The sequence below is a fragment of the Elephas maximus genome, chromosome 10 (assembly GCF_024166365.1).
Source record: "Elephas maximus indicus isolate mEleMax1 chromosome 10, mEleMax1 primary haplotype, whole genome shotgun sequence".
Classification (NCBI taxonomy): domain Eukaryota; kingdom Metazoa; phylum Chordata; class Mammalia; order Proboscidea; family Elephantidae; genus Elephas; species Elephas maximus.
Window position 1 is genome coordinate 26,059,906 of NC_064828.1, and position 25,785 is coordinate 26,085,690.

At 37.4% G+C, this 25,785-nt stretch overlaps 2 protein-coding genes across 2 annotated transcripts; both read right to left on the reverse strand.

Annotated features, from left to right (window-relative positions):
* Positions 1 to 5,012: 5,012 nt before the first annotated feature.
* On the reverse strand, positions 5,013 to 5,939 carry LOC126083932 (olfactory receptor 4N4C-like). Its single transcript, XM_049898024.1, has one exon. The coding sequence runs from the start codon at positions 5,937 to 5,939 to the stop codon at positions 5,013 to 5,015; it is 927 nt and encodes a 308-aa protein (XP_049753981.1).
* Positions 5,940 to 18,533: 12,594 nt separating this feature from the next.
* LOC126084466 (olfactory receptor 4N5-like) lies at positions 18,534 to 19,506 on the reverse strand. Its single transcript, XM_049899068.1, has one exon. The coding sequence runs from the start codon at positions 19,464 to 19,466 to the stop codon at positions 18,534 to 18,536; it is 933 nt and encodes a 310-aa protein (XP_049755025.1). The 5' UTR covers positions 19,467 to 19,506.
* Between the last annotated feature and the right edge of the window lie 6,279 nt (positions 19,507 to 25,785).

A 25,785-nucleotide genomic window follows, 5' to 3' on the forward strand; every position in this document is an offset into this window, starting at 1 on the left:
AAAAAAAAATTCATTTCATTGACTTCTGGCTTTCATTTTTTCTGATGAAAAATCTGCCATCATTCTTACTGTGGTTCCTCTGAACTTTCTTTTCCTCTGGCAGCTTTTAATATTTTCTTTTCATCTTTGATTAGCATCTGTTACACTATTACATGCATGGTTGTAGTTTTATTTGTATTTATACTGCTTGGATTTTACCTAGCTTCTTGAGTCTGTGGGTTGATGTTCCTATAAAATTTTCAAAATTCTTAGCAATTAGTTCTTCAAATATTTTCTCTGTCTCATTCTTTCCTCTTTGTCTGAAATCTCTATTATGCACGTGTTAAAACTCTTCGATGTTGCTACTAACTATATGACACTGTTCATGTTTTTAAATCATTTCTCTTTTTGTCCTCAGTTTTGATTATTTCTATTGATCTATTTGGTAATTATTAATTTTATCTGCAGTGTACAATTCTTTTACAGCTCATTAAAGGAATTTTTAATTTTAGATACTGTCATTTTTAGTTCTAGCAAATATGTTATATTTAGAGTTTGCACGTCTCTCTGAAATCCCCATCTTTTTATCCAATATATTTATCATTTATTCTAGATATTTTTATTTATATAGATTTTTAAAGTCCTTGACTAATAATTTCATAATGCTCTTCAACTGTCATTATATTTCTATTAATATTTTTATTAATTATGAGGTACCTTTCCCTGTTTTTTGCATAACTTCTAATTTTTTATTGCATTTTTAACACTGCGTAAAAGATACAGTGGAACATTTAAAAAAATTTTAATTTTATTTTGTTTACTTTGTCCAGAGAACTAAGTCCTTTTCCTCTGTCTGGAAGTTAGAGTAGAGGTCTAATCATTCAGATTCCTCCAAAGGCCCAGTCGAGCTGGAGCTTGGAGTCATTTTTAATTAGATTGGATTTAACTCTGATTAGACTAACCCCCAACATCTGGCATCACTGCCACCTAGGACCTGATGTATTTGATCTTGTCAGTATTTGAAATGAAGAGGTCTGAATAACAATTCATATAGTTTCATTTCCCTTTGGATTCTAGTCTGTAGACACAAACATCTAAGTATTGCAAGAATGGCGAAGACTGTGCAAATTCCCTCTGATTTTCATTTCTTCCTCTCTTGCCACTTTTTCTGGGCAGATAAAATTTTTTTTTTTTTTTTATTGATATGGGTGTGGGGTGAGAGGAATTTATAGAAGTGAGCTATTTATTTTTATGTTTGAAGTTTTTCCTGATTCTAATCCATATACATCCCACATGTCATTTAAAAACTCAGTTTGTTTCTCCTTGTCATGGATTGAATTATGTGTGTATCAGTCTGGCTGGGCCATGATTCCCAGTATTGTGTCATTTTCCTACATGTTGTAAATCCTGCCTCTATGATGTTAATGAGGAAGGACGGGCAGCAATTGTGTTAGTGAGGCAGGATTCAACCTGTGAGATTGGATTGTGTCTTGAGGTAATCTCTTGAGATATAAAAAAGCAAAGGGAGCAGAGATATATGGGGACCTCATACCACCAAGTAAGCAGTGCCAGGAGCAGAGCACATCCTTTGGACTTGGGGTCCCTGCACAGAGAAGCTTCTAGTCTGTAGGAGGATTGATAAAAAGGCCAACAGAGAGAGAAAACCTTCCCCTGGAGCTGATGCCCTGAATTTGGACTTTTAGCCTACTTTACTGTGAAGAAATAAATTTCCCTTAGTTAAAGCCATCCACTTGTGGCATTTCTGTTATAGCAGCACTAGATAACTAAGACACTCTTCATCCCTACAAAGTATCTCAATCTATGGCAAAATCACTCCCCCATTGATACCAGATTAGCCAATTTCCCATAGTTATGGAAGCGGCGAAATGTGTTGTCTCTCTCTGGAGTTCAATATAATAAGGTTTTTTTTTTGTTTCATCTGCTTTTTAATAGACTTATAGAAAAATGTAGTTTTTATTTTGTTCAGTTTTATTTTGTCAGTAATAACTTAGCAACATTCTTCTAAAGGCTAAAGAGAATCAGTGGTCTTTTCCTATGGTTCCTTTTTGAGAATAAGCATCTTATGTTTATAAGACTTTTCCTCTTTTTCCTTTCTGAATTGCCTATTGATTTTTATTGTCCATACTTCCTTTTAGAATATATCTATCTCATATCCATTTACTGAAGTTCTTTGTGTACTAGAGGAATAACCTGTTATCATTTATATCAATTTTTTTTGTTATAGCTTTGTTTTGTTTCATTTTTACTCACGGATATTCCTATCTATAGTTCCGGGCTAAGAAGAAACACGCAATTTAATATCCATGAAAATCTTATACTTGTACAGAGAATAATCTGCACGTTCATATGTGGTGGGGGAATTTTTGGCACCCGTTTTTCTTTTGCCGATGTATACGTTTTTACTATTTCAAATATAACTTTATTTTTCCTTTGATTTTCTAGTCTTTATGCTTGGCTTTTCTTGTGTCACAGATTTTAAAACTTTGCATCTAATTTTCCAGATTGTGACTATTAGATTAAAAAAAAAAAAAAAAGAAATTTTTTTTTTTTAGATACATGCCTGCAAAACTTAATTTAGAAAATAATTTAATTAGGGAGAGGAACAAAAACTTGAAAGGGGCTCTGGATCATTTTCCCGATTCCAGACCATGGCTAATTGCTGTGTCCCTTCAGCCAAGCTGACAAAGCAACTCATTTTCCTTGTCTCCAGTTGTGACAGGGACAGGTCATTTGGGAGGTTATTTACACAAAGTTGTTCTGGGACTCATTTCTGGATTCCCAGCTTGGCGAATGACCTGTTCTTCAAAAGATTTTATAAGTACCTAATTTCTGCCATTGAATCCCTGGTAGCACAGTGGTTTAAGGATTTGACTTCTAATCAGAAGGTCAGCAGCTTGGATCCAACAGCCACTCCCTGGAAGCCCTATGGGGCAGTTCTACTCCATCCCGTAGGGTTGCTATGAGTCAGAATACATGGCAATGGATTTGGTTTTTGGTTTTAATTTCCCCACTAAACCCCATTGTGCTTAAAATAACTAGACAGATTACTGTAATCTGCTTTGTTATCATAATCATAACCAGAGAGAAATCAGTTTGGAGAAAGCTTTAACATCCAGGAAAGATTTGTGAAATTCTATTAATAACAATCAGGAAGCTTTGAAAAAAAAAAATCAGATGAAATAATTTCAGATTTTTCCATGAGACTTGTTAGCTTCCTTTCTTATCCCTTTACCAAATTTTGAATAGAAAAAAAAAAAAAAAAGCTTTTTTCAAAACACACCTGCTATCAGGACATCTGGCTCTTAATAATATTTTACAGCTTATTGATCTCTGCGCAGAATCTGGAAGTTGTTGCCCTAAGCCACAAAGAAAACAATTGTAGCTAAGTCGCTCTCTTACTTTAAATCTTAAAGTGGATTCTTATTGCAGCTAGAATATAATCAGAAGCCTTATGTAACCTGACACTTCCAGGTCTTCTCCGAGTGGCTAGGAAGAGACACAGAGCAGATGGAGTGAAAGAAGAAGCTTTATTTAGTTGGTCAAGTCGGGGAGCACACTGGGACTGGGGTCACCATGGTTTCTCCCTTAACTATGTTTAAGGAGTTTATATGGGCACAGTAAATTGGGTCTGGAGTCCTCAGGAACACCCCAAGATGGGGCCAGCTTGTTGATTGGTTAGACCCAAAAAGGCATTCCAGAAGCGGTCTGGCCTTCTGCACCTGTTCAGTCTGCAAGGGGGAACAAAAAGAACGTTTTGCCCACGTCCATGGTGTGGGCAGGGGTGTGCTTTTCCGGCCTGTGACATCAGTAGGTCCTCTGAGGGACAGGATTGTCAGTACTGTGTGTGTCAGGTGTGCCTCAACTGGTTCAAGAGCAGTTTGGCTGGACTGAAGACCCCAGAATCTTGTTTTCTTTAACTGTGTTGGAACCCAAAGTATACATAAATAAGGAGATATTCTAAAGGCAGAGGTTAGTTCTTATATTACGTAATAAGGGGATAACCTAAATGCTGGGAGTTAGTTATCTATATTACAGAAGGTGGCAGGAACGGCTTCTTGTTTATTCACTATGGCCAGGGTATTTCTGGTCTCACTTATCTCAGCCTAAAAGACCTTACGTGATTTGACCTTTACGGTCACATAAAATTTAACCCTGAAATTTCTTACGTGTACTCAATATCTTCAATCAGTGTTATGGATTGAATGGTGTCCCCAAAAAATATATGTATCAATTTGCTGGGCCATGATTGTGTGATTGTCCACCATTTTGTCATCTGTTGTGATTTTCCTATGTGTTGTTAATTCTATCACTATGATATTAATTAAATGGATTAGCAGCCATTTTATTAATGAGATCTTCAAGGTTAGAGTGTATCTTAAGTCAATCTCTTTTGAGATATAAAAGAACGAAGTGATCACAGAGACAGGAGGCCCTTATACTACCAAAGAAGCAGTGCTGGGAGCAGAGCGTGTCCTTTGGACCTGAGGTTCCTGTATGGAGAAACTCCCAGACCAAAGGAACATTGGTGACAAGGACCTTCCTCTAAAACCAACAGAGCAAGCCTTCCCCTAGAGCTGGCGCCCTGAATTCAGACTTCTAGACTGCTAGACTGTGAGATATAAACTTCTCTTTGTTATCCAGTTGTGGTATTTCTGCTATAGCAGCGCTAGATGACTAAGACAATCAGTATGATTTTATTTATATTCTTTAAATATGCCAAGTTTTTTTCTCTCAGTATTCATAATTCCCTCCCTAGTGCCTACAATAAATCAAAAACCAAACTCATTGGCACTGAGTCAGTTCCTTCCAGCTGTAAATCATTCATTCATTTAGCAAATACAAGTTTTTATTGAATGTGTTCCATTTGTCAGGTGCCTACAATAGTTTTTTTTTTTTTTTTTTTACAATAGTACCTGAAAAATGAGAAGCTTTAAAAAAAACTAGGATTTGCTAGTTGAATGAATGATTTCCAGATAGAATTTCCCATTCTTGAGTTTCATTATAAAATCAGTTTAAAAGACTACATGTCTAGTCAATAACCTCCTCATGGAAGATTTCACTTCCTGGTTTCGAAGGGTATAAATCACAGGATTCATCGAAGGAAAGATCACTGTATGAAAGAAGGAAACCACCTTGTCAGCTGGTAAGGCCCTGAAAGGGCGAGTGTAGATGAAGATGGCAGGTCCAAACATGAGAAATATAATAATTATGTGAGTTGTGCATGTGGACAGGGCCTTGCTCTTTCCTTCAGAAGAAGACCTATGCACATGGAAGAGGATGACTGCATCGGAGACCAGAAGGCCTAGGAAACACCGGAGTGTGAGTAAGCCACTATTGAAGACCATAAGGAGCTCTTCCACAAAGGTGTCGGTGCAGGCTAGCTTGATGACCTGCGGGACATCACAGAAAAAGTTTTCCAACTGATTTGGGCCACAGAAGGGCAAACGGAGGATGAGCGCTACCTGGATAATGGAGTGGACAAAGCCCCCAAACCACAAGGCCATCAGTAATGCATAGCAGGTTCTGGGGCTCATGACAGTTGAGTAGTGTAAAGGTCGACATATGGCGATGTAGTGGTCAAATGCCATCACTACAACAAGTAACTCCTCCCCTCCTCCAAGTGCATGCAAAAAGAAGAGCTGAGTGATGCAGCTTCTGTAGGAGATCACCTTCTTCTCAGAGAGGAAGTCTGCCAGCATCCTAGGAGCCACAATGAAGGAGTAGGATACATCTAGGAAGGCTAGGTTTCCCAGGAAGAAGTAGAGTGGGGCTGAGAGACCAGGATCTGATCGAATGGTGAGGATGATAAGGAAATTTCCAGGGAGGATGATAAGGTAGAAAATTAAGATCAGAACAAAGACCAGGAGCTGAATATCTTGAGACTGGGTAAGACCAAGAAGGATGAATTCTGTCACTACTGTGCTGTTCCTTATCTCCATGTCCTTTGCCTACAGAGCATGAAGAAGCAGAGAGTTTATTTCCATCTGTTTCATCTACACCATAGTTCTTATCAAGCTAAAATCAGAATATGTCATATAGTCTCCCACAGGCTAAGAAATCTCTTCGATCCTCATTCTTCTACGTTTCATTAGTGCCAAAACCCTGGTCCCCAAGCCACACTCTTCTTCCACTTCAGCCCTGTGCTTGTATCTACTATTCTTCTGTAGTACTCTGGAATACCCTGGCCTGAATTTGTTCCTGAACTGCTTGAGGCATATTAAAATTTTCCTAGTTGAGAAAAGTTAACCCCAGTTACTGATGTCTTCTAGTTTTTACTGGAAATTGGGAAGGAAATTGATAGCAGAGAGGAATGGCAAAGCATTTTAAGGTGACAAAAATATTCCTTATCTTGATTGGTTGGGAATGTTTATTTGTGAAAACTTATTGAAATATACAACAGTGGTGCATTTACCATATGTAAATTGTATCTTAGGAATTTTGACCTAAAAGAAAAATAAAAGAAGTTGGGCTTACTCTAAATATCTCCTTTTATCTCTGTAGTACAACAATCCATCTAGCTGGTTTAAATAAATAGAATACTCATCACTCTGATCTCAAATCAGGATCTGAGGCATATCTGCATAGTACTTCCAACTTGGGAATGCACACCCGGGGGGATGCACATGGTAATTTATGGATGTGAAAACAATAGTGGAATTTCTATTCATATATTACCTTGTCAGATACTTTTAAGTTCTATTTTTTCAAAGTTTTATATTTTATGTATAATCATAGTTTAATTAATTATATAAAATATATTTATATATAGATATTGCTGGTGTGCACAAAAATGTTTTATTGTTGAGATGAAAAATTTTGGGAGCTTGAATATTCTTAATTAAGCTTGAGCAAAATATAGCAAGATTTTATATGCTTTCAGTTAGAATGCACACTTTGTGTCATGGAATATGGGGTGCAGAGGAGGGAAGGAGAAGGGGGTCCACTGATTTTAACTGAAAGAGGAGACAGAATGAAAGACAAGAGTGAGGAAGAAGAAGGAAGAGAGAAACAATAAAATACAAAACTATTTACGATGTTATTTTAAGGCACATGTATTCAAAACATCAAAATATCTGCTTTTTGTATATCTAAGCCGAAGATGATTCATTAATATATAGTCAGAGTGGGAATTATGAAAGAGATACTTAATCACATAAGAACATATATGTCATAAACACACTCAAAAAGAACACACACTGAGTCCTAATCAAAATGGAAGTATAAATGCTTACTTACATTGCCATTCAAATTAGCTTTTCTGTTCCTTTTTTTCTTTTGCATTTTGACATTCATACACTTCTACATTTGTAACTTCTGTGCATAAAACCTGCTGTTAGAAACGTAAGTCGGAAATCTAAGTTGTGTGCATCTTCACACTATTTTACAGTTGCCTTTTTGCACTCAGATCCCTGGTGGCACAAGGGTTAACCACTCGGCTGCTAACTGAAAGTTCTGTAGTTGGAATCCATCAGCCATTCAGAGAGAGAAAGATGTGGCAGTCTGCTTGCCTAAAGATTATAGCCTTGGGTACGCAATGGGGTAGTTCTACTCAGCCCTACAGGGTCGCTATGAGTGGGAACTGACTTGAAGGCAGTGGGTTTGGTTTTGGGTTTGATGTCACACCCAGAAACTGAAGATGTTGTCAGGACATAGACAGAACTTTTAAGTACCTCTGGGGTTAAAGGTGTAGGCTTTTTCACTCTGCCATGTGTTTTATTTCCTATCTTCACTTCTATTCTCCTACTGACTCCTTGTTACTGTTGTTAATTGTCATTGAGTTGGCTCTGACTCATGGCCACCTTATCTATAACAGCACAAAACATTGCCTGGTCCTGTGCCATCTTCCTGATCATTGGTATGTTTGAACCTGTTGACTCCTTAACAAATGGGATTCATTGCCATCTACCATCTTTGATTCACTGTGTCCATTTATCCCATTTTGGTCTGTGCGCCTTGTAGTAACTGTGATTCTCACATCATGCTTACAACATATCCAGAGACAGAAGATATATGCTCAATAGAAGACATTACAATAGAAGACATTACACTAGGAAAAATGAAGTCTCTGAAAAAATAAAACACAGAAATTTCTGCAGTGGCTAGATTTCTGTTCTAACTATATGAAGAAAAGCCCTGCTATCAACGGAAGCTGAAACAGAATCTGAATGCTTGTCACTACCTCCACACTATTCTTCCATTTCGGCTGCTACAAAGATTCATCTGGCTGGTGAGGCTGGAGCAGACGCAGGACAGAGAAGAGTGATGGAGGTGAATGCAGACACACCGCCACCTGGAGGCTGGACTGTGCACTGTTGCCTGCTCGGAGTCCAGGCTGCTGTTACAGAGTTCAAGCATGAAGGCTGGGTCACCATCTACCGGGGCTAATTCCCCAACTTCTCTTCATTATAATTTCTCATGTCTCCTTTTTAAAATTTTTCTTTTATTATCTTTCTCACCCTTCTCATTCCATCTTTGTATGCCTTATTTTCTTAAGTTATATTTACGCATTTGAATTAGTTTCTTTTGCTCTATTTTATCTTCTCTTTTTTTCTCTCTGATTTTTTTCTCAAATTATTCCCCTTGCTTTCCCCCATTTTCTCAGTCTTACTGATGCTATCTTTCTTCCTTTGATTTCTCCATATTCTTTCAGTTTGCAATCTTTTTTCCCTCTTCTTTTCTTTTCTATTTATTTCTTTTATTAAATCCCATATTTGCCTTCCTAATTTACAATAGTAAAACCCACTATTGTTTTCTTGTGAAGCAAGAGTGAGCATAGTACTTGCTTTCTAACTACTACAATGGATTATACTAAAGATTAATATTATGTATTTCACCTTTCAGTACAGGCTTTTTGCTAATAATACCTCCCTTATAATACCCTCTAATAATGCCCCCTTAAAATGTACCAAGTGTGATCACTTTTTAATTATTTCCTATTCCATGATATTTTGTGTTTGTAACTGATAGCAATAAATAGATAATTTACCTTTATGCTCAAAAGAAATTTCTCATTAATCTATCCTACTAGCAAAATTATATTTTAAAAACGTCAAAAATAAGAATGTGATGTCAATTAGTATGTGGTATCTAGCTTATAAACCATTAGCATACAGAATCACTAGTCACTGTATGTTCTGAGGAACGCCAGTGGCATAGTGGTTAAGAGACTGGCTGCAATCAAAAGTTAGGCAGTTCGAATCTACCACCCACTCCTTGGAAACCCCGTGGGGTAGTTCTACTCTGTCCCAAGGGTTACTATAGGGCCACTATGAGTTGGAATCGACTCAACAGCAATGGTTTGGTTTTTCTGGTATGTTCTGAAAAATGTGAATGAGGTTAAAGGACATCATCAAATATTTAACTGGTACTAATGTTGATGACAGCTCTAAAAGGCACTCTGTAAGTATATGAAATCATTAGCAGCTAAGTGGCCTCTAAATCTCTTCAAATGCTATAATTTTTAGGCAAACTAATGAATTTCATAGAAAAAGCCCTAGTTTGGGCAGTGGGCTATCTGGGTTTAAGTTCTTGGACCTGTAATTTCTTAGTCATTAAATTTTGGAAAGATCACTCAATCTTCCTTCGCCTGAGTTTTTTCACCATCGCACAGTGTTGATGTGAGAGTCCAGAAAGATGAGGATGATAGCAATAAGAAGCATATTCAATTCTGATTAAACCAAAGCTAAACCAGGAAAAATCTAGTTGCTAACAGGAGCTTTGGTTTCTAAGAAGTAGAAGTGTGGTAATAGATTCTCGATGCCTGCCTTTGGAGTTAATCCCTGGGGAAATAGTAACTGCATAAATCTCTGAGATTGTAGTATAGAAACTTGTGGAGCTTGCACTTCAGCCGGTCACCAAAGTATGCTGGCACCATTTGTAAAAAAGAAGTTCTACTCCCAGCTGAATGTAGGAAAACAAAGTCAGGGCAAGTCTTGTGGAAAAATCTTGAAGTCAGTGCAGATTTTCTCTGCAATCTCATCTAGCATTTGTGCTACCATTGCGAATGCTTTTCCATTCCCCTCTTTCATTTTATAAATGATATAAAAAATTAAGACCTAGTGTTAGCATCCCCAAGGCTATTAGTATCTTAAGGAAATCCTTATAAATTTCCATTAAAGTAATTCTAAATATCAGGATCTAAAAAAAAAGTTGCCATTGAGACATTTCCAACTCATGAAGACCTATGTGTGTCAGAGTAGACCTGTGCTCCATAGGATTTTCAGTGGCTGTGAACTTTCGGAAGCAGATCACCAGCATTTCTTTTTTAAAGCTACTCTTATGAGATTCTAATGGCCTCCGACCTTAGGAGCTGACCAGTTAACATGACTCAGGCCACTAAACCTATATTCCTGAGAATAGACAAAAGGTGCCGTTGTAATGCTAATTTCAGACCTCACATCTTAGTCTATTTCTGCTACAATTCTGACTGCCTTCCGCTGCATTCCAAGATAGCAGATGTCCTATGTGAAGAGGTGCAATATTTGTTTCCATTTCTTCCTTCTTTCTGTTCCTTATAAATATGAAGAATGAAAAATGTTCACCTCTCTGGGGATTCAATGCTATCCTCACAGCAGGCACTTACCTCCTTCGGATGGAAGAGACAATAACTGACTGCTCCTTCCTTTGTTCTTAAATATCTCTTCTCATGGGGTGGGGAGGTCCCTTACATTTTAAAATACAAAGCCAATTTGTGACGTAATGGAGAACGTACTTTGGGAATCTGGAGGCTACCACAAGCTGCAGAACACTTCCAGTGGGAATTATTAGAATGCCAGCAAAATGTAGTCAAGAAAGAGGCTAGAGATTTGTAAGGTGTAAATATTCAAATATATGCCAGATAAAGTTCACTGCGTCACTTCAGGGTTCTAAAATTAACATTCTATTAGTGACAGAGGTAATGGAATGGCAAGCATGTTTATCAGATCTTCGTGGGTAGAAAGACAAAGGAAGTTACCTTAAATCTTACAACCCAATTCAAAAAAAGAATAGTGAATTATTAATGAGAAATCATTGGTATATCAAGAAAGAAAGTAATATGATCAAGTTGGTAGTATATTCAACATATTTCTCCTAAAGAAGACACAGCCTAATTACTCAAGATATCCTCCTAAATAGATACTATTGGAATCTTGGCACTCATTGTTGTTCATTTTAGAAATAAATATCTCCAACGCTTTGCTTGGAAACCCTGGTGGCACAGTGGTTAGGAGCTATGGCTGCTAACCAAAAAGTTGGCAGTTTGAATCCACCAGGCGCTCCTTGGAAATCCTATGGGGCAGTTCTACAATGTTCTATAGGGTCGCTAAGTAGGAATCAACTCAACGGCTATGGGTTTTGTGTGCTGCTGGGAATCCTGGTGACCCAGTGTTTAAAAGCTCGTCTGCTAACCAGAAAGTCGGCAGTTTGAATCTACTAGCTGCCTCTTAGGGGTTTGTTGCTTTATGCTCTTCTAGGAGTCCTTGGGAGAAAAAAAAAAGAAGAAAAGAAAAAAAACTCATTGCTGCTGAGTTAATTCCGACTCATAACGACCCTATGGGACAGAGTAGAACTGCCCAATACGGTCCGAGGAGCAGCAGGTGAATTCGAGCTGCAGACCGTTTGGTGGGCAGCCAATCTCTTAACAACAACACCAACAGGGCACAGTTAACTGCTCGACTACTAATCTAAAGGTTGACGGGGTTCCAAGGATCACACCCTTAAGAACCCTGGGAAGTATAGTTCTCTGCACACATGGGGTTACCAAGAGTCAGAATCCATTCCGCAAAAACTGAGTTTTGTTTTTTGTTTGTTTGTTTATGCTCTGCCGAAGCCAGAATGAGGAACTATTTATTATTCAATTAAATATTCTTAAACAGAAGAAAACAATTGAGTCATGGAAGGAAAAGGCAAAATAATTTTAAATTTTTATAAATTCAACATTTTAAAAAGATAATTCTGGCTACTGAATGAAGGTCAAGAGTGCAAGCAAAAAGACCACCTAAGGAACATTTGAAAGACTATACACCAGAGATGATGGTGGCTTAAGCTGGTGAGTAGAAGAGGAGATGAAAGAAGATTTTAGAACTGTGATATATTTGGAGAGAGAGCAAGTGGGACTTATTGATGATGAGATATGAGATGTGAGGATGTAAGAATGACTCAGATTTTCAATGGCATTGCTGTGTGGGTGGTAGAACTTACAAAAATTGGGACAAATGGAAGAGGTGAGGGTTGGAAACTAGGCATTCTACTTTGAACATACTTTGCCTTTCTATTTTGTTTAATTTCTGAATGGGTAATATATTCACATGTTTCAGAAATCAAATAGTAAAAAAAATGTGTATGGTGATAGATCGCCCATTTCAGTCCCCCATATGTCCATTTTCCCCACACTTACAACAGAAAACTAATATTAATTATTGTGTCTTTCAAGAAACTGGATGTATTTACAAACAAGAATAAATTCCTGGTTTTTTATTTTATTAAAATAAAATTTATATACATTAAAATACACAGTTAAAAATGTATAAGTTTTTAAGAAATGGATACATTTGAGTAACCACTACCCAAAAGAATACATAGAATATTCCCATCACTCCATAAAGTTGCTTTGTGCCCCCTACCACCACCACCACCTCGGTCAACCATTCTGTAATTCTTAACATCATAGGTTAGTTTTGCCTTTCCCTGAATTTCATAAAAATGGAATCATATGACATGCATTCTCTCATATCTGCTTTTTTACTCATCATTTTGTTTTTGTGATTCATGCATGTTGTTGCATTGCCTGCAGTTTTGCCTTTTTGTTGCCGAATTGTATGTAGGTATGTAGGTATATAATTTTTATATTTTTTTTATATAATTCAAAGTTTTTATCATTGTTATCCTTTTGTGGACAGTTCCTTCAAATCTCAGATTATGAATAAAGTTTCTATGAACATTCTAGTTAAAATCATTTTGTGGACATGCTCTTTTTATTTCTCCTGGCTAAACACTTGGAATTAAGGTTATCAGAATGCTCCTTAGAAGCGAGGATGCTGAGACTCTGTCTCACCTACTTTTGACATGTTATCAGGAGCAGTCAGTTCCCGAAAAAGGACATCATGCTTTGTTAAGTAGAGGGTCAGTGAAAAAGAGCAAGACCCTCAGTAAGGTGGGTTGACACAGTAGTTGCAACAATGGGCTCAAGCATAACAACCATTGTGAGGAGGTGCAGGACCTGGCAGTATTCTGTTCTGTTGTACAAGGGGTCTCTGTGAGTTGGAACCGACTTAATGGCACCTAACAACGGCAACAACAAAGTCATAAGGTAGATGTATGTTTAACTTTATAAGAAATTGCCATTCAACTTTCCAAAGTGGTTGAATCATTATAACTTCCCAACTGCAATGTATGGAAAGTCAAGTTACTACACAACATTTGGGATTGCCACTCTTTTTTATCACAGCAATTGTTCTGGTTGGGAAATGATAGCTCATTGTGGGTTTAATTTTCTTTTCCCTAATGACTAATGATGTTGTGCATCTTTTCACAAACTTACTATTATATATTTTCTTTTCTGAAGTGTCTGTTCAAATATTTTTCCTTTTTTTTTTTTTTTAACTTAGTTACTAAGAGAGATAGGAAAGATCTCAAAGTTCCCTTTCATTGTGTGACATGCTTATTTTATTTAAAAGATCAGTAATTTTTTTTTATTTTAAAGTCCAATTTATAGCCTTTTAACATTAGATGTTTTTAGCAGTGGAATGTGTGTACTTTTTATTTTATTCTTTAATTAATTTCTTTAATATTTACTGAACATCTTCTTTGAGCCAGGCAGTAGACAAAACAAACAAATCTCTGCTCTCGTGGAGATGATCTACTACAGGGGAAAAGACAGGCAATAGAATAAGTAGAATACGTGACCTATTAAATGATAATTAATGTTATGGACAAAAATGATGCAGAGAAGAGGAATGGAGTACTGTGGGAATGGGCTGAAAATTCCAATAGGAAGTTCAGAAAAGGTCTCATGTGGAAGGTTACAACTGAGGAAAAGCCTGATGGAAATTATGGAGTGGGTCACACCATTATCTGGAGGAAGTACATTACAGACAAAGAGAATAGCAAGTCAAAGTTCTAGAGGCAGAAGCAAGCCTGGCATATTCAAGGATCAGGAGGGCAGTGGTACTGAGCAGAGTGAGTGAAATAGTATGTAGTAGGATAAGAAGTCAGAGCGGGAGGGGGCAAGAATTGGGGCACATAGATAGGGCATTACTGGCTTTTATGGAAAGCAAAGAAGGACTTTGACTAACTTGGAGTAGATGGAAGTCATTGAGGGTTTTGAGAAGAAGAGTGAGCTGGTCTCACTTTAAGTTTTAACCAGATCATCCTGGCTTCTCAGCTGAGAATATGCTAAAATGGGATAAGAGAAGAAGACTGGTAATCTGTAAAGAGGCAACAGCAATAACATAGGCAAGAGATGACCGTGGTTTGTGCCTAGGTGGTAGCACTGGAGGAGGCAAGAAATTCTTTCATCTGGCAATTTTGTAATGGTAAAGTTAATCTAGACTTGTGAACAGGTTGGACATGGAATATGAGAGAAAATATGCCCAAAATAGTATGATTCCAAGGCTTTGAACAAAAGCCTGAAAGGATGGAATTTCAATTGACAGAGATACTATAGTAAAGGTGGGGAGAAGTGTATGCTGAAGATCACTACTCTAGGCTATGCTATGCTTGAGATGTGATTACAACAGGAAAAGGGAGCTGAGGCACAGGTTGCTGTACATCAGCACCTAGAGTTTATAGGAAAGGTATAAGTGTAGAGGTTATCAACACACCTATGGCATTTAAAGCCCAGAAAGTTGAAAGTTGAGGAGTAAACCTCGAAGAAGAATGAACAGCTCGTTAGATAAAAGGGAGATAAGGAAAGTGAAGAGGATTGGGAAGGAAGGAGTTCAAGGAAGAGGGAGTGACCCACAATGTCAAATATTGCTCATGAGTGAAACATACTGATGCCTGAGTAAGGAGCAATGAGACCAGAAACCATTAGAAATCACGATAAAAGCAGTTTTACTGAGTGATTGGGTGAGTTGAAGAGATACAAAATTGGAGACAGCAAAATATAAACTCTTGAGGAGCTTTGCTGCAAAGGGAAGAAGGGTAATGAAGTGATATTTGGAGGGAGAAAGTGGAAAAATAGATTCAATTTAGGATGAAGCAATGTGCTTATATGCTGAAGGGAAATATGCAATAGGGAGGAAAAGTTAATGATGCAGAAAAGAGAAAGAAGAATTGTCAGAGTAATTGCCTTAAGTAAAAAAGACTGGAAGAAATATGGTGCACGGATGAAAGAGTTGACTTTTGTATCACGTCACTTTATCTCAGGCACATGGTCACAGACACTGGGTAGAGGTAGTGGTGAGAGCTGGAGGAATTCTCTTCTGACTGATCGTTTTCTCAGTGAAATTGGAAACAAGGTGATAAGCTGAAAATGGGGTTCAAGAAGGAGATATTTGAGGATTCAGACCACTTTTCCATAGTATGAATATTTTTTATGATTAAAATTCATAAATATTTTAGCCTTAGGCTGTTTTTAAAATAAAAGAATATTAATCCTAGACGTCCTTGAATTTGATTTCTAGATATGTTTTGGATGCTGCTCATTAGATGTACTCATGTGAGACTTGAATGTGGAAATCAGCTAATGGGGAGGAGAAGCAGTACCATGAGAGGTCTGATAGGGGCTCGTGGCTCTAGATCATTGTGGCTAAGGTGGTGGTGGCTTTTTGACAAGAGGTGGCACAGATTGCAGCAAAAACAGCTCCCTTGACAACCTAGGTCTTCTGTTTTATTCTCAGAGTTATCCCTGAATGCCCAGCCTATAGCTTGCTCTTCCAGGCTTTTCAGCCATTTTGTAAGAAATTAATTCCCTATATTAAATCATATTACCTTTAAAATAATTAGAATGGTTTCTGCAATCTGCCACAGAACAGTCTGGTTCACCAAAGAATTATCATCATTGTACTCAGAATGAAATCAATTGAGGGTAAGATCAAACATACAGCTAGAATTCATAAGGATCTGCTAATATTAATCACGAAGTTCTGGGGGAAAGAAATGAAAATGTTCACAACTTTGTCTCATGAAAATAAATACTCCACAACCTTTCACCTCCCTCTTCCTAATTACTGAAAAAATCTTTCGAAACATATGTACAAGAATGATATTTGGCTCTATAATATTTTAAAACTTGTCGACCTCTGCATAGAATCTTCAGAATGTGACTCTAAGTCATTTATGAAACTGCATGGCATCAATTGCTTAAAGTTTTAGAATGGCTTCTCACTGCAATTACAGTAAAATTCAAGCCCTTGATATTCACTGAATATACCACATATATTTTGGACACTACCAGCATCTCCAACTTGAACTCCAATCATTTCACATTCATGTACTATCCTTAAGCCAAATTAGCCTTCATTATGTTCCTCAAATATACCAACTCCATTACTATCTTTAAGTTTTTGCATTATATGTTCCCTCTGGCTATAATGCTTTGCTCCTAGAGCACTCAGCCAGGTATCAGCCAGAATGCCAACTCCTCAAAAAGGCCTTGCCTGGTAACTAAAAGTAAATTGGTTACACCCAATCCACAGTCACAATCTATCATTATGCTTTCTTTTTAGTTTTGTAAGAATAATATTTCTTCCTAAAACCAGTTTTTTAAATTTATTCTGTTAAAGGGTCCTATGGGCAGAATACTGAATGGCACAAGAAGCATCAAAAGAAGATGGAAGGAATACACAGAGTCACTTACCAAAAATAATTGATTGTGATTCAATCATTTCAGGAGTTAGCATATGATCAAGAACCAATGGTACTGGAAGAAGCCCAGCTGCACTGAAGATACTGGGGAAAAAAAAAGGTTCCAGGAATTGATGAAATACCAATTGAGATGTTTCAACAAACAGATGCAGTGCTGGAAGTGCTCACTCATCTATACCGAGAAATTTAGAAGACAGCTACCTGGCCAACCAACTGGAAAAGATCTATATTTATGCCTATTCCAACAAACATAGGCGACCCAACTGAATTCGAAAATCATTAGTATCACACTCAAGTAAAAATTTTGCTGAATATCATTCAAAATTGGTCACAGAAGTACATTGACAGGGAACCTCCAGAAATTCAAGCCGGATTCAGAAGAGGACATGGAATGAGGTACACCATTGCTGATGTCAGATGGATCCCAGCTGAAAGCAGAGAATACCAGAAAGATATTTATCTGTGTTTTATTTACTATGAAAATGCATTCAACTGTGTGAATCATAGCAAATTATAAATAACATTGTGAAGAATGGGAATCCCAGGACACTTAACTGTGCTCATGAAGAACCTGTACATAGATCAAGAGGGAGTCGTTAGAACAGAACAAGGGGATACTGCTTGGTTTAAAGTCAGGAAAGGTGTGTTTCAGGTTTGTATCCTTTCAGCAGATTCATTCAATCTGTATGCTGAGCAAATAATCTGAGAAAGTGGACTATATGAAGAACAGGGCAACAGGATTGAAGGAATACTTATTAACAACCTGCTTTATGCGGATGACACAACCTTGCTTGCTGAAAGTGAAAAGGACTTGAAGCACTTACTGAGGAAGATCAAAAGACTACAGCCTTCAGTATGCATTACACCTCCACATAAAGGAAACAGAAATCTTCACTACTGAACCAATAAGCAACATCAGGGTAAACAGAGAAAAAATCGAAGCCATCAAGGATTTCATTTTACTTGGATTCACAATCAACACCCGTGGAAGCAGCAGTCAAGAAATCAAATGGTGCTTTCCATTGGGCAAATCTACTACAAAAGACCTCTTCAAAGAGTTAAAAAAGCAAAGAAGTCACTTTGAGGAATAAGGTGGACCTGACTCAAGTCATGGTGTTTTCAATTGCCTCATACGCATGCAAAAGCTTTACAATAAATAAGGAAGATGGAAGAAGAGCTGATGCCTTTGAGTTGTGATGTTGACGAAGAATATTGAATATACCATTGACTTCCAAAAGAACGAACAAGTCTTTCTTGGAAGGCATACAGCCAGAATGCTCCTTAGAAGCGAGGATGACAAGACTTCATCTCACATACTTTGGACATGTAATCAGGAGGGTCCAGTGCCTGGAGAAGGGCTTCATGCTTGGTAAAGTGGAGTGTCAGTGAGAAAGAGAAAAACCTTCAACGAGATGGACTGAAACAGTGGCTGCAAAAATGGGCTCAAGCACAACAATCATGAGGGTGGAGCAGGACTAGGCAGTGTTTCATTCTGTTGTACATAGGGTTGCTATGAGTCAGAACCAACTCAACGGTGCCTAACAACAGCATCTTAATATCGTTCTATTCCCACTGGATTGTATAGCCAGTAGAATAGCAACTTTGTCTATCTCAAGAACAACTCTTTCTCCAGTGCCCAGAATTGTTGTGACGAATGAGAGGTGTTCAAAGATGTATTTTTTTTGAAGTAAATAAATTAATTTCAGATGAATTCCTCAAGTCTTGCTTATCTAAAATTTTTCCTTTCATCTGGCTATATGCAGATTAAATAATCTTTTCATTGAAGCTTTCACTTCTTGGTTCCGTAGGGTGTAAATTACAGGATTCAACAAAGGAAATATCACTGTGTGGAAGAGAGAAACCACTTTGTCACCTGGCAAGGCTCTAAAGGGGCGAGTGTACATGAAAATGGCTGGCCCAAACATAAAAAATACAATGATAATGTGAGTAGTGCATGTGGACACTGCCTTACTCTTCCCTTCAGAACAGTGTCCCTTTAAATGGAAGAGGATGACAGCATAAGAGGCCAGAAGGCCCAGGAAACACAGGAGGGTGAGCAATCCATTGTTGGAGACAATCAGGAGTTCCACTACAAAAGTGTCTGTGCAGGCCAGCTTGATGATCTGTGGGGCATCACAGAAGAAGTTATCCAGCTGGTTTGGGCCACAGAAGGGCAAGTGGAGGATAAGTGCCACTTGTACAAAGGAATGAGCAAAGCTCCCAAGGCATAGAGCCAACAATAAGGCATAGCAAACTCTAGGTTTCATGATAGCTGAATACTGTAAAGGACAACATATGGCAATGTAGCGGTCAAATGCCATAAAAACAAGAAGGAACATCTCCCCAACTCCAAGGAAATGCAAGAAAAAGAGCTGAGTGATGCAGGCTCTGTATGATATCACCTTCTTCTCAGAGAAGAAGTCCGCCAGCATCTTGGGAGCCACAATGAAGGAGTAGGATGCATCCAGGAAGGCCAGGTTTCCCAAGAAAAAGTAGAGGGGGGCTGAGAGACCAGGGTCTGATCTGATGGTGAGAATGATGAGGAAATTTCCAGGGAGAATGATGAGGTAGAAAACTAAGACTAGCACAAAGACAAGGAGCTGAATATCTGGAGACTGGGTAAGACCAAGAAGGATGAATTCTGTCATCATTGTGCTGTTTCTTATCTCCATCTCCATGGCCTGCAGTACATCAAGAAGCACAGTTTATCTCCATATCATCCATCTACACCACAGTTCTCCAGCTAAAAGCACTTGACACCCATGACTTCAGTAAAAACAACACACCTTAACCCTTCTCAATATCCTGGGTAAACTCCTTTATCCTTTATTCCTTCACATTAAAAAAAAAAATCAAACAAAAAACACTATTCTCAGGTCAACACTCTTATTCCCATTGAACCATGTACCTCTAAAAAACTGCTGTCCACATTAGGAGTCTAGCTTCCTATACCTTGGGATTCCTATCTCCCTGAGTCATAGAAGAAGTTTCCTGATTGAGAGACAACATAACTACAAGTATTAAGGTCTTTGACTTATTGGAGCATATTATGCATGAAGCAAAGCTATTTTGAGGAATTAGACCAATTTTCTCCTCAATCACACGACCCAGAACTTTACTAGGCATTTCCTTCCTTCGATTCCTATGGAATTCCCAGTCTCTGAGTGTTAACGCTCTGCTTTCTCTCTCTATTTTCTTACTAATTTGTCTTATTGCCCTCCCTCTAGTCTGTCATTCTTACCTTCTCTGACCCCAAACTGATCACCAGGATCCCAAATAATAACTCTTACCTTTCACTTAATTTACAGATAATCCCCTCATCGTATCCCTGGTTGGATATCACTTTTGTGACCACTGTATACCCCATCCATGCAGCTTAATTGCCACTACCTCAGTCTCAAATGCTTATACACCCAGACCACTTCTTTCTCTGATACCAGTATGACACCCAAGGGAGAGTCAGCAAACAATGTGATACAGTACAAAATTTGACAGTATATAAAGAAAAAATTATCTGAACTCACAAAATCATAGAGTTAAAGTGCTAGGAGTAACTCTAAAGAACCTGTAGTTTCATCCCTTCATTTCAAAGACAAGAAAACTGAGGATAATTTTTTTATGTTACTTGATTTTAGAATGAGTTTTGTTTTAGCAACTGTTAGAACAATGCAGGTGTGTACAAGTCAGTTTAAACTGATTTTAAAAAAATTATTTATCACAGCCTTAAAAGAAAATTTTTTTTTAAGTCAATGGATGCTTTTTCTTATTGTGTACTTAAAAAAACAAAAATAATATTAAAAAAAATTTTTTTAAATATTATTTTTTAGCTAGGCTAAAATCATTCCTTTGCTGGGTTTTGAATTAGAAGTTCAACCCTGTCGTAATAAAAAGAAGAATAGCCATTGTGGGGAAAATTTAGATTTAGGGATCAGTCTGTCAGTCTGTTTAGTGGGGGTGTGCACATTCTAGAAAGTACACATGATGATCCATTGAGATGTGAAAAAAAGTTATATGCACATATATAACTATTTATATACATGGTGTTATAGTTGTTAAGATTTAGACAGCTAAACAAAAAGTTGGCAGTTCGAGTCCACCACTCCTTGGAAATCTTGCAGGGCAGTTCTACTCTGTCTAACAGGGTCACTAGGAGTCAAAATCGACTCAATGGCAATGGGTTTGGTTTTTGTTTTTTTTATATAGTGCATATAAATATATATATGACACTATATTCCATTCTTTTAAAACCCCACTTTTTAATATTTATAATATAAATAATATATAACTACAATTACATATGTATAATTTATAAATAAATATATATATATGAAAGGTACATGCTCAAAAATGTTTTATAATGGGATGAAATTTTTTAATTAAAAAAATGCTGGGCTATAGAAAAATATACTAAGGCACTGTATATATAACAATATTCCCCCAATGCTATTTAATTAAATAACATATGTTTTAGGTAAATACTGTGGAACATAGGTGTAGAGAGGAGGGAAAATCTCTGACAGAAAGTGTTAATGAGGTGATGCCTAGAAAAGAAAGAGAGAGGGGTGAGGAAAAGAAGGAAAAGGAGAGACATAGAAAAGTCCAAATAGCAGAGAGCCAGTCTACACAGTAGTATGTTGGGGTACATGTTTTCAAAAACATCAAAACTGTCTGCTTTAATACATCTCTAAAGCTGAATAGAGTGGCTAATACAGAGGTTTCCATGGGTTACTAGCAGTTCAAGGTAGAATTTCTGTAGGTAATACAATGCATACTTACACACAAAGTCCAGAGACAAAGGGCAAATATTGATCAGATGAGCATTGTTCTAGCTAAAAAAAAAAAAAAAAGCTAAAATAATCTCCCATAAAAAAAGGAATCCAGAAATTATAGCCCTCTGCAGAGGAAAAAAAAAAAAAAAATCCTGCTTTAGCTGAATTAGTGGGAAGAAGCTTAAACAAAGTAGGACCAAAATAAAATTTAATAAAAAACAAATATTTTGTAGATTCTCCAAATTAACTTCCCTGCTCACTTTTTACTCTTCTTTTTTTAGACAGGCATTTGTTTCAGCATTCATTTTAGCATTTCCTAAAAAATACTGTCAGGAAACTAAGTCAAAGTCCCTTTCTATTTGCTCTTAACTTTGTGTGCCTCCCACAGGCTTACATGCAGTTAGTTATTTCATGGTGTGTTAGTGTTTGAAAATATCTCTGAGGCATCAGAGCACCTCTGAGGGTACAGGCTCTTCTACTCTTTTATTTCCTATCCTTCACCTCTGTTCTTCCACTGTTACCTAACAGATGGGATTCCCTATCTATCACCTGACATCTTGGATCTACTTTCTTCCCTTGTCCTGTTCTTATCTATGCACCTTCTTTACCTGTGACTCTGAAATGGTGTTTGGCACAGATCCGGAGACTAAGGACAAATGTTGATCAGATGAACATTGTTCTAGGTGTAATAAGTTCCTACAAAAAAGAAATCTGGAAGTTATAGCCCTCTGCAGGGGAAGAAAAAAAAATATTTCAGCCAAGTTAGTGGGAAGAGGCTGAAACAAATCTAAATCCTCACCATTATATCTCTAATCTTTCTTGCCATTTTGGCTAATTAAAGAAGCTCTGGTGGCGCAGCGATTAAGCACTTGGCCACTAAGGAACCCAGCAGTGTCTCCTAGGGAGAAAGATGTGGCAGTCTGCTTCCTTAAAGATTCACAGCCTTGGAAACCCTATGGGGCAGTTGGAGTCCACTCACTAGCAATGGGTTTTGCTTTTGGTCAACTAATTAACAGGTTCATCTGTAGCGAAAATGGGGAGAGGGTTCCCTTCCTTTGGGTGAGACACATGAACATCTGCAGGGAAGCTTCTACATGCCTGGAGGCCAGACTACTGTCAGACCAGCAATTGCTTTGCAACTCTACTTGTGCTTCCTTCTTTATGTTTTTTCTTTCTCTCCCTTTTCATGCACCAAAAGCTTTATTTGTTCAATTTTATTTTTCTAAGTTTGATTGTGGTTCATTTTCCCCTGTTAATTTATTACTACCTTTTTTCCTTTCAGCCTCATTTTCTTTCTCTGTTTTGTCATTTTATCTCTCCCTCTGAGTTCTCCATTTTCTTTCACGCTGCATGTTTTCCCACTTTCTCCTCTTGCCCTCTGCATTGCTACTCCTTTATATCCCATTCCTGTCTTGCCATTGTATCTAAAAACCAAAAACTTCATTTGGTTTCCTCTCCAGGTCAGAAGGAGCAATGCACACACTTCTTACCATCTTCCAGTCTAAATATTTTCTATATGGAATACAAATGTAACTCACAGAATAAAGAGCATAACTGACTCTTCAGTACTAATCTTGAACAGCAGTATCCTTCTTGAAATTCACCAAATATGAATCACTTATTAATTCTTCCTATTCCTTCAGATATCATTTTGCTTGTAAGTGAACCTGATAAAATGAGATGATTTACGTATTTTCAAAACAAAATTTTATCAATAGCATTCTAATGAAATGAATTTATTAGTAAGTTTCCTAAAATAGGAGTTCAGTGTCTGTCAGCATATTGATTCAAATTTGTAAGTTGTTTAAATATAGATTTACAAGCTGTACATGTTCTGAAAAATGTAAGTCAGGCTGAACAACATAATCAAATATTTGTTGTTAGGTGCCGTCGAGTCAATTCTGACTCATAGCAACTGTTTGTACAAAAGAACGAAACGCTGCCTGGTCCTGTGCCATTCTTACAATCATTGTTTTGCCTGGGCGCATTGCTGCAGCCGCTGTGTCAATCCATTTCCTTGAGGGTCTTCCTCTTCTTTACTGACTCTCTACTTTACCAAGCATGATGTCTCTCTCCAGGGACTGGTCCCTCCTGATAACTTGCCCAAAGCATGTGAGACGAAGTCTCTCCTTCCTCACTTCTAAGGAGCACTCTGGTTATATTTCTTCTAAGAGAAACTTGTTCGTTCTTCTGGCAGTCCATGGTATATTCGATATTCTTCACCAACACTGTAATTCAAAGGCATCAATTCTTCTTCAGTCTTTCTTATTCATTGTCTAGCTTTTGCATGCATATGAGGTGATTGAAAATATCATGGCTTGGGTAAGGTGTACCTTAGCCCCCAAAGTAACATCTTTGCTTTTTAACATTTTAAAGAGGTCTTTTGGAGTAAAATTGCCTGATGCAATACGCAGTTTGATTTCCTGACTGCTGCTTCCATAGGTGTTGATCGTGGATCCAAGTGAAATATTTGATAGTTAATTGCTACTGGTACTGGGCATGGATATGTAAAGCACCAAACAAGTATATAGATCTTCAGCCAGGAAATTCCCTCATAAATAAAATGGGATGGTTAGATTAGACAACCTCTTAAGCCCCTTCAAATGCCAAATGTTTTAGGTAATGCAATAATGTAGGAAGAGCCCTCATTTTGAAATCATTTTATTTGACTCAGATGCCTTCACTCAGAAATTCACTATATGACTCTGGAAAGTCATGCAATCTTAAGAAGCCTGAGTTTTCATCTAGTATGTAGAATATGTGTCCACTTTTTTAATGTGATAGAGATGCTATGAGGATTCAATGAGTAAGGAAGATAATAAGTAACTCATTTGAGCAAGATTAAACCAAAGTTAGTCTAATAATACTTAGATATTAAGAGGTAGTTGTATTAAATGGACACATGCCAATAAATCCTTTGCTGGTGTCTTTGGAGTAATGGTATTTATAAATCTGAGTAATTAATAATAATAATAAATAAAAAAGCAGTTACCATGGAGTCCTTTCCAATTCATTGGGATCCCACGTGTGTCAGAGTAGAACTGTGCTCCATATGGCTTTTGATGGCTGATTTTTCAGATACAGATTGTCAAGCTTTTCTTCCAAGAAGACTCTGGGTGGTCTTGACCTCCAAACTTTCATTTAACAGCTGAGTAAGTTAACCTTTGCACCACTCATTGACTAAAAGAGAGCTAGCGGTTTGTATACCAAGTTTTTCTCAGTTTTGCAACTTTCTCCTTAACAGTCAAATCTCTATTGGTGAATGGTAGAACCATAGGCAACTCCCACACCTGCTGAGTATGGAAATGAAGTGATCAGGGCTAACTTTCTGTAAAATCATAAAACCTGTTAAGTTTGTCTCTGGAGCACTTAGCCTACCCTTTCTGCATCTTCCTTCCCTTTTATCTGTCCTTTAAGGGAAATACTACTTATCAGTCATTTGTTTAACACCAGATGTGTTTTGACACCAGATATTGACTCTCTCAATACTATTGATAATTTCATTTAATTATAATAATTAAAAGAAAACTGTTGTTTCTACTTTGAAGCCATTCTAAACATCAACAGTAGATGGAATACTTATTGGAGAAGGCAGAAAATACTACACTGCTGAATTTAGACCCTAGCCTGAAGCTACTCTTGCTGCAGCTCTGACCTTTATTCCTTTGCATTCCAAGGAAGCAGTTGAATAAGTAAAAGTTGCAGTTTTTTTTTTATTTTCCCCTTCTTTTTGTTTTTTGTAAATGTGAAGAACCACCAGAAATTGGGCTTTGCACAGTTCTCATGCTACTCTCACAAAATAGCCATCCTTCCCCTCCAGATGAGAAATGAACTGACCATTCTTGCCTACTTTCTTAATTTTTTTTTTTTTTTCACACAAGGGAACCTTGGACTCTGAACTCTGCTTGAACTCCTTATGATACAATGAAGAAAGCACTTTGAGAATTTGAGACCACAACCCAACCAAAAATTTCCAATGGGAATTATTGGGATGTCAACTAAATTAGGCAAAGGAAAATACCAGAGCATTGTAAGGAACAAGTTAAAAAAATGTGTCACCTAATGCCGCAATGGGTTAACTCTAAGTTCTAAAATCAAGATTCTACTCATGAAAGAGAAAATGAAATCCTATTTGGAAATACATCTATTGGGACAAAAATAAACAGAAGGTTAAGGAAAGTTAATTTACATCATAATAAAATTCAAAGAGAAACAATTTCAAATAAAT